At 35.3% G+C, this 10,050-nt stretch overlaps 1 protein-coding gene across 2 annotated transcripts; it reads right to left on the bottom strand.

Moving 5' to 3' along the window:
• Positions 1 to 1,616: 1,616 nt before the first annotated feature.
• Positions 1,617 to 7,584, bottom strand: LOC106789803 (myb-like protein Q). Of its 2 annotated transcripts, none has more exons than XM_014754300.1 (6): positions 6,175 to 7,584; positions 4,500 to 5,332; positions 4,152 to 4,338; positions 3,846 to 4,027; positions 3,301 to 3,432; positions 1,617 to 2,933 (listed from the first exon to the last, which is right to left on the bottom strand). In XM_014754300.1, exons 1-6 carry the CDS (start codon positions 6,467 to 6,469, stop codon positions 2,283 to 2,285), a joined length of 2,280 nt encoding a protein of 759 aa, XP_014609786.1. In that variant the 5' UTR covers positions 6,470 to 7,584; the 3' UTR covers positions 1,617 to 2,282. The 2 variants fall into 2 exon arrangements, with proteins under 2 accessions (XP_014609786.1, XP_014609787.1); XM_014754301.1 differs by having other exon boundaries at positions 2,849 to 2,938.
• Between the last annotated feature and the right edge of the window lie 2,466 nt (positions 7,585 to 10,050).

Genomic DNA, 10,050 nt, shown 5'->3' with positions numbered 1-10,050 from the left:
AATACATATTGCAAGAAATCATGAAAGATTATTAAATTATTTCTTTTCTTCTTCTTAATTTCATTTTTTCTTTTTATTTTTTACTTAAGGATTTTCCGTAAGCGAATATTGGTCGCGATTTTAAACGTACGTTATTACTTTTCTTTTCTTTTCTTTTCTTTTCTTTTTTTTTTTTGTTTAGCTAAAAATATTCATTATAATTAGAAAGAGACGTTTGCTTATTATATCTGTCATTTTCTTTTCCTTCTCTCATGTTCGCAACGTCAGCGCGTAAAATTGATCATCTTAATCGACCCCCCCGCCCCCCTATATTTTTTTTTGTATTATTTATCCTTTTGATTTTCTTTTTGGTTTGATTCGCGCGCATTGATTACGTGCTCTCGCTTAATTTTATAATCCTATTGGAGTTTAACATACGTTCCTTCGGGTGTTTTATTTTTTTTACTTCTCTCTTTCTTTCTTTCTTTCTTTCTTCTTTTCTATTTTATTTTAATTAATTTTACTTTATTTTTTTTTCTTTTTTTTTTTTATAAAAATCTTTGAGATAAAACAATTTTGATGTAACATGTATATATATTATGAGTATACAAGTTAATAATTATTCTTAATTAAATGATATTTTTATGAAATTGATTATATCTTGTTAAATTTTTATGCAATAATATCAATGTGATTTTTTGGTTTTTCTTTTCTATTATAGTTGTACAAATTTGAACACGTTAAATTGATTACAAATTGTTTATGAAGTTAACATTAATAATGATTGCTTTGTTTTACGTGTTTACATCATAAAATAAAAAGAATTAAAAATTACAAATCTAAAACTTTCAGTCACTATCAAATTAAATCCTAAGCATGTTTAAATCTTGTAAACTAACATTAAAAACAAAAAAATAACATTGCATTGCGAATTATTAAACATTTAAAACTTTAGCAATTATATTATTGATGTTAGGATAAACAATATTAAACCAATCTAAGATGTTTTCAATCATTACAACCATAATATAAAGAAAATTATCATAAATACTAATGCATAAGTATTTAACAGTATAACAACCATGATTATTATAACAATAATTATTAATTTATCCTCGTATATATAGTTTGATTCTAGCTCGAATATAATAATTGATATTAATTTAAAGTTTTTCTCGTTAAATTAATCGTTACTTAAATAATAATTATGAGAATGAGAAAAAAAGAAGAAAAGAAATGAAAAGAAAAAGGAAAGAGAGAGTAAAAGAAAAACCGTCAGAACTTTTGTAAGACGATGAAGTCTTTCATCGATCGATCACCAAAGAGAATAATTCTATATCTCTTTCCTAACGAAAGAATTATAAATATATATATATACATATATATATATATATATATATATTTTCCAGTAATTTCTTTTCTCTGTAACATCAATAATCGAACATACAGATTGAATAATATAACGAGATCACATTTTTACACATATTGAACACAAAAACTAGTCGAAATATTTAATATAAAATATTGTTTACAAAAAAATATATAAAATAAATTAGAATAATTTTGTAAATTTACTTGACACATTAATAAATACGAAAAATATATTATAAGTGATACGCGTTATATTATTCACCTTGTATAAATGTAATAATAATATGTACGTAATAAGTACATGCAACTGTATTAAATAAATTGTGCCGATAATTATGACGGATGTATTAAATTCAACATAAAAAGTAATTAAATACAATATATATATATATATCTCTTATATCTTATATTGATTTATTTTCTATTACTTATTATTAATATTGTTAATATATAAATCATGAAAGAAATTTTTGTATTGAGTTTATGTTGATTTTAGTTCACCCATACACATCCACCCACCCCTTGTTCCACCCCCAAACTTATCATAATTATCCGCACATCTTGTATTATAATTTTATTGATTTGATTTAAAAAGGCTATTTTTATTTGTGCCGTCATAATAATTATTATAATCATCTTAACGACGACGAATAACTATCACCATTAATCTCGTAATCATTATAATATTATTTTTTTTTTTTTTTTATTAGCACACATTGGCACACAGTTATCATTTTTCTCGGACAAAATCCGAGACATATTTTCTTTTTGTGTTTATCATCTTTTTCAATCATCATCATTCTTTAATGATCGATCGATTTTATCGACGGGAAGACGACCACTAAAAACTTAACGAATAAATATTGTCGCGATTACGTTTCGCAACCTATTTTGTTTTGTTTGTTTGTTTGTTTGTTTGAATAATACACTTATTAAATTTCACTACCTACAGGACCGACGTGCGGACTGTGCCAAGACGAAACAATGGTTCGTTGTCCGCAATAAGCATCGGTTGACATTAATGACAATGACGACAATGATGATGACGATGACGATGACGATGACGATGATGACGACGATGGAAAATTATTAACATTTGATTCAACTACGGCAAAACTCGACGTATGAGTTGGTGCTGGTGGTTTAATGTTTTCCACTATTTCAATTTTAACTTTTTCTTCTCTGTCATCAAAGTTCGTTGAATTAGAATTTGTCGTTGTCGTCGTTGTTGTTGTTGTTGTTGTTGTTGTAATTGTCGTTGTTGTTATATTCGTCGTCGTCGTCATCATTATCATAGGTAAAACTGTGCCATTCATTTCTGACACGTTCATTATCATCCGACTTACGTCATCTTTTTTATTATCCTCTTCTATTACCACCTCGTCGTTATTGTTATTACTCTTCTCGCCAACCATGTTAGCAAAATATTCCGATCTCGAGAACTTTCCTATCTCCGTTGAACCAAATGCTTGATGAAATCCTGGCAACGGTTGAGTTAAGTTTGGTTTCTTTGATTCGAAACTCTCGGATGAATTACGATCGTAATAATCCTTTTCTTGATCCCTTGGTCTCTTTGATGTCATCTACTCTGACATTAACAAATAATATATTATTATTATTTAATTTATATTACTAATTAATTTTTTTTTAATTCATCTTCAAACGTAATTCAATTAAGTTATATATATTTGTATATTAGTTGTGTATCGTTTATTATTCAATAGTAATCAAAATGATTGATAAGTTTTGAACTTAACAGGAGTAGAGTTGAAAAGTTTTGAGCCTAACATGAGCAGGGTTGAAAAGTTTTGAGCTTAACATGAGCAGGGTTGAAAAGTTTTGAGCTTAACACCATTAGGGTTGAAAAAAAGTATTGAGAACTTGTGTTTAAGTTAAAACTGACTTAAACAATTGTATTCCTGACTTTTATTCTAAAAAATTCTACCTTACCGTCGCTGGAATTAATAATCCGTTGAAAATCCTTGGACTTGACACGGGATTAGCTTGCCATTTCGTTTCCTTAACGATCTCACACTTTCTAGGCTGAATCATACCACCCGATGTAGATGTTTCTACGGGTATCTGTAAACATTTTCAAATATATACATCCCTAATTTATATTTTCTTGAAATTCGTTGACTACGATTACACAAACAACATTATATTTGAATACAATTAACCCTTTGACTGCTGTGGACGCATATATGCGTCTATATTATACATATACGTGTTTTTTTTTTAAATTACTGCAAAATAATATAACGTTGGTTGGTATATTGATTATTGTTTTGATTTTTGTCACATGAAAATTATATTCTCTTTTAGAAACAAAAAGTTTAATTATTAAATGTAAAATAATTATTAAAATCAATCAATTAAACAATCATACTAGTAATAAAGTATTCCGTGTCCTTTACTAAACACTTCAGGTGATAGTGTAGCACTCAAAGAGTTAAAAATAAACTAAATATTAATCATATATAAATATAAAGTACCTGATTTTCCGTTGTCGGATAAGATTGATTAGAATTATCACCGAGTTCGCGTTTTCGTGGAACGTAAGGTGGTATTTGCGATTGATTATCAGCAAAATCTTGCCTGTTGGACGTATTGTCTCGCAAAAATATGGCCTGACGTATTCCGTGCATCGTAACGTTACGAATAACACCAGGAACATCTGGGTATATATAAGAAAATATTATTATAATCATATTATTTCTAATATATCAATCATATATATAAAAATAATTAATTATTAACGATAAAAAAAAAGAAGAAAAAGTTTATAATTATCAATTTACAAGTAGGCAAATTGTGGCTGCTGAAATGACCCCACGTTCCTTGAGCAGTTGTTTCCTGTCTGCCATTATAAGGTATTGCGATTTGCGGTGGGGTTGGCAATTGGATCGTTCTTGGGTGTTGTTGTTGTTGCTGTTGTTGTTGTTGCTGTTGTTGATGATGATGATGATGATGCGTATGCGAGGCATTCTATGAAAATCAAATCAAATAAAACGCAAGGATAAAAATTAAGAACACAAGTGTATAATATAATATATGTGAAAAAATAATTGAAATAATAATTTACGATAATGTAAATATCACACATTCAAAATTGAAGAAAATTTCATTTATAAAGAATATATCATCACCTGATAAGGACTCCACTTTTGTCTATCAGGGAATTCAGTTAATTGATAACTCGCAAGCATTTGTTGACGTCTAATCATTTCTCTTTCGAGATTAGCTGCAGCTGCAACAGTAGCAGCAGCTGCTGCAGCACGATAACTGATGATATCTATCGGTTGTTTGCCCAAAAGAAACTGTTGTTGTTGTCGTTGCTGTTGTTGTTGCTGCTGCTGCTGCTGTTGTTGTTGTTGTTGAAAAATAAGTTGATGTTGTTGCATGGCGAGTCGTGATCTTTGGTCAACGTTAGCATCGTTAACACCACCAGTATACCATTCAGTTCCCCTCTCATTGTATCCACACTTAGAACGTGGATCATTTACTATAGCTGGACACCAAGATTCTTGGGGCATCATTGGCCGATCAGGATGATCAGCGTGTTGATGCTGTTGACGTGATGGTGGATGATCAATGAAGTGAACTGTTTGGTAATTGTTTAATCCTGAAGAACCACAATCAAGATGGTGATGATGATGATGATGATGATGATGATCACGTTGTTGCGATTGTTGATTTAAGAATTCGTCAGTCAAAGAAGATGACGTAGTAGTAGTCGTTGTTGTTGATGATGATGTTGGTGGTAGTGGTGGTGGTGGTGGTGGTGGTGGTTGTTGTGGTGATGTCGTGGTTTTCGTCGTTGTAATCGTTGTAGTAGTTGACGTTGACGTTGAAGAAGATCCGAGATGATTCTTCTGTGAATTCCCGATCGTATTCTGAACGATCGAACGTCTCGAGGATTCTCTGCTTTGCTCGCGCATAGCTTTACGTATTCTAGCCTCTTTTGGATTGTAGACATAATCTGTGAACAAAGATAAGATGCCCTTGTTAAAATAGTGATAGATCATTTTATTTTATTTTATTTTATGGGACAAGCCCATTAACATGTTTACGGTCCCATTCCATTTCGTTTAACTATCCCTTTTAATTATGAAATTAATTATATCATATATATATATATATGTATAACACAGGATCTCCCAGTTTTACCGAATTCTTATCATTACAAAAAGATGTCATTTTATCTTTGGAATGAAATATAAATCGTAACATTCTCGTTGTTTGAGATGGTGTTACTACTACTACTACTACTACTACTACCCCCCCACGATCGAGGTCAATCCAATTAACCGTAACGACCCATCCTTCCACCCCCTCTCCCCTTCCTCCTCACCCCCGATCGATCGTGTTTATCAACCGAACTTATCGTACGGATAATAATTCGACGCCGACGACGACGACGACGACGACGACGACGACGAATAACCCCCCCTCCTGCCACCCTCCCTCCCTCCCTCCGGTCGATGTGCCTTTTTACGAGAGGAGACAAGAAGAAGAAAAAGAAAAAGAAAAAGAAAAAGAAAAAGAAAAAGAAGAAGAAGAAGAAGCCCAACACTTCGTGTGTCGTTATGATTATTATCGACGTTCTTTCATTACGGTTTAAACAGAAGGTTAAAAAAGAAAAGGGGTGTTTAAGTTTTTAAAGGGAAACGTACGTGTGACTGGAAAGTAAAAAAAAAAATATTAGATAAAAGAGGGTAGATGGGGATTTGTTTACTAAAACGAGCGGATTTATTTATTCGTGTGAAATTTTCAATCGAGGATTGTTGTTGTTGGGGGTAGATTGATTAATTATTATTCTACCTGTCGGATGATAAGCAGCTGGCACAACAGCAGGATTGTAACGTGCATTAGTCTCGAGCATGTTCGAGATCGGTGCGGTACCATAATTCGCGTATGGAGCAACACTAGCATTGTTGTAACAAAAGTAGGCTTGCTGTTGTTGCTGCTGATGTTGCAACTGTTGCTGTTGCTGTTGCAATTGTTGTTGTTGCTGTTGTTGTTGTTGTTGATGATGATGATGTGGTTGTGGTTGTTGTTGTTGTTGATAAAAATGATTGCCAGGGGTGTACGCTTCGACGTAGTTGCAGCAATCCATATTTTAGATTTTCGTTATACCAGGATAACGATATTTTGTCGTCAATTTTTAGTAATCGGAACGACGTTTATTAAGTGATGGTGGTAATATAATGAGATTCGTTTTAATCTGCCATCGGATGGATATTACGCGTATGATTTTTTTTTGAACGAAAGAAAAACAAACAAATATAAGAGAGAGACAAAAGATATTCGGTCGATCGAAGAAGGAAAGGGTGAGGGGGAGTTGAGAAGCTAAGTTCGAAGATCGTTCGAATAAAGTCTTTTAAAACAAGATAGAAATTACAAGAGACTTGAAGGAAGAATAGAAAAAGGGAAAGAAAAATATATGAAAAGCCAATAACCAATGTATGGGGACAGTTGGGGTGGTGGGGGTTGAAAAGGGATCGTTCCTCGTTTGTGAATTGTTTGGGTCAAAAAATATATAATATATATATATATATATATATATTTTTTGGGGCCGTTGTTGTTAGGTTCGTTGGCGTGTAATTATTGTTACCCGCCGCCGTCGCCACCACCGTTACGTCCGTCCGTCCGTGGGTCCGTGGTCTTTGGTCGTGGCAAATTACGCGGGAAAACACGAAAGGTGGTCGGCTTCGTCGTCAACGACGAGTCGTGGTCGTGGTCGTGGTGCCGTTCGATCGGCTGCTCGCATTCCATCGGGAAGACCCAAATTAATAATCTCGGCCGATTTCACCTGGTGCAACAACTTCCACGTTGTTATCCTCCTCCTTTTACTTGTCCTCATAGTGATCCCCATAATGATCCTTTTCTTTTTATTATTATTATTATTATTATTATTAATAATAATCGTCGATATCAATGATAACGACGAAATATTAATCTTCTCTCTGTTCAGCATCCTCTTATCGAAAAACTGAACGTCGTATGATATGATATAGCGTTCTTTATACTTTTATACTTGTTTTTACCTTGTCATTTTAGGTAATTAATATATATATATATATAAAGAGCTATATATATATAAAAAAAAAGTGTCGATTTATTGAAAAATCGTCGGTTTATCGAATCGTTACGTTCACCAACACCACCACCACCACCATCATCATCATCACCACCACCACCAACACCTCCAGCAACAGCATTAGCAGCAGCAGCAGCAGCCCGTCAGACTGCACCACTTCTACTTCTTCTTTTTCTTTAATAAGCTGTACAACACTACTGTTGTTGTCGTCGTCGTCGTCCTTCTTCTGTCGCGGCCCTCCTCCGACGAACGGATGATGATGCGACGATTCCGCGTCTTCCTCTAGCACTCGTGCCATTCTCATAGCAGCAGTGTACCCACTACTACCACCACCACCACCTCCACCACCACTACCACCACCACCAGCACCACCACCACCACCACTACTACTACTACTACTACAACCCACCACCTTTATCAGCGTTAACAACAGCGGCGGCGCCAGCAGCAGTAGCAGCAGCAGCAGCAACAGCAGTAACTGCAATAACTGCAGCAGCAACAGCAACACCAGCAATAACTGCAGCAGCAGTAGCAACAGAAGCAACAGCAACAGCACCAGCAGAACCAGCAGTAACAGCAGCAGCACCAGCACCAGCACCAGTAGTGGTAGCTGCGCCGACGCTTCGAGATCGATGCTTGAAACTAGGCTTCCTCCTCTAATTCCCTTCCTCCTCCCTCCCTCCCACCCTTTCCACCCTCCTCTTTCTCTGCCTTATTCTTCAGCAATAGCCCCAAAGCTAGCCGTGGAGTTACGTCGAGCGCACGCGAGACACCCTCTCCGAGGCTAGAGATGTCAACACACCGACACCTTTCTTATTCCCGTCTCCTTCCTTTACCATGACCATCATCATCAGTCTCTTATTCTCTCTCTCTTCTCCTTCGTGTTTCTCTTTTTTTTTTGTCTTCTTCTTCTTCTTCTTTTATCCCCCTTATTATTCAGTCCTTCACCCTCATCTTTCCCCCTAGTCTATCTCACCTTTTCCATCTTTTTTTCCCAACCCCCAGACCCAGCCTCACCAACCCCCACCCAGGCCCTCTCTACTATCACCACCTTTTTTTCCCTTTCTCTCTCTTTTTTTCTAAGAGACTCTCGCTGAGAGGTTCTCTCTTAGTCTCGGGTACCTCGGTGGTGTCCCTTTTCTTTTTATCTTTTCGGTAACCCTTTATCTTTTTCTTTTTCTCTTGAATTCCTTGGGTTTAGTATACTCTTTGACAAAAAGTGGGTGGCGGGGGTGGGGAGAAAAGGAATAAAAATTAATGGATAGAAGAGAAAAAGATAAAGCAAAAAAAAAGAACGATCCCTGGTGTCTGTCTGTCCGTCTGTCTGTTTCACGGTAAAAAAAAAAAAACCTTATATTCGCACTGATTTCCAACGGACCACCAACCAGCGCCGCCGCGACGACGACGACGGATCAACGCGACGACGGGGCTCGTCGTGTTCGTCATCGACAAACTCGACTTTCCCCCCCCCCCCTCTGTCTCCCTGTCCCCCTTCTTCCCACCCACCTTGCCCTTTAGTCCTACTCCTACTCCTACTCCCAACTACCACCCCCCTTCCCCAGCCAGAAACCCAAGCCCCAGCTTCCTTCCCCCCTTTTCTTCCCCCTGTCCTGGTGCGTCGGTCCAGAGGAGGACCCACGAGAGAAGGTGGTGGTAGTCAACGAGGAAAATAATTCTAATTCGTTTGAATGTGTGGTTGTATAGGAAAATGATTGGGACTTATTTTTGTTTCCCTCTCTCTCTCTCTCTCTCTCTCTCTCACACACAGTGATTGTTAGATTATTTTATTTCTAAATTTATGATCGTTTGATAACGTTAACACGAATAGAAAATAAAAAAAGAGAGGGGTAGGGGGTGGAAGAAGAGCAATGTCCTCCTCGCGTCTCATCGAAAGTGCATTCGGCTTCCTCCCACTTCTTCTTCTACTTCTTCTTCTTCTTTTCTTTTTTCTTTCTTCACCCTTAGACCTAACTTCTTCACCCTAGCCTACCGTCTCTATTACTTTTTTTTATTATTTTATTTTGTTCCCCCCTTCATCGATTATCTATTTCGAAGCTTATTCGAGACAAACCCTATGAATATTAGCGTTGTCTTCTTCGAATGTTAGTTGTAAGCGTGAAAGTAAGAAATCGGTGAATGTCCAGACTCTTCATATGGTGAAATGTGAAGAATCTTGACATTCTCCGATTTCTTACTCTTTCACGGTAACATATATACATTTCTAAAAAGTATTAAATGCAATTTCAAACAATTATTCTAATTGTTTTTATATAAAAACAAAAGAAAACTAAACAAATCGATTAATATACCACGAGAATTTTAGGTTAGATCGATCGATCGATTAGATAAGTCGAGATGATTGGATAAACGATTAAGGATTCGACCAATCAGGGATCATCGCAATTTCATTTTCGTATTCGATCGTTAAATTCGTTTGCGAAAATTCGATTTAAATGGATTAATTTTCTAAAATTAAACTTCATCATCGTAGCGGTTCTTATAATATATATATATATTATAAGAACCGCTACGATGATGAAGTTTAATTTTAGAAAATTAATCCATTTAAATCGAATTTTCGCAAACGAATTTAACGA

The sequence above is a fragment of the Polistes canadensis genome, unplaced genomic scaffold (assembly GCF_001313835.1).
Source record: "Polistes canadensis isolate GaletaPanama2010 unplaced genomic scaffold, ASM131383v1 scaffold_204, whole genome shotgun sequence".
In the NCBI taxonomy this organism is placed as follows: Eukaryota; Metazoa; Arthropoda; class Insecta; order Hymenoptera; family Vespidae; genus Polistes; species Polistes canadensis.
Note: the sequence above shows the minus strand (reverse complement) of the source record. Positions and strands in the feature narration are given on the sequence as shown.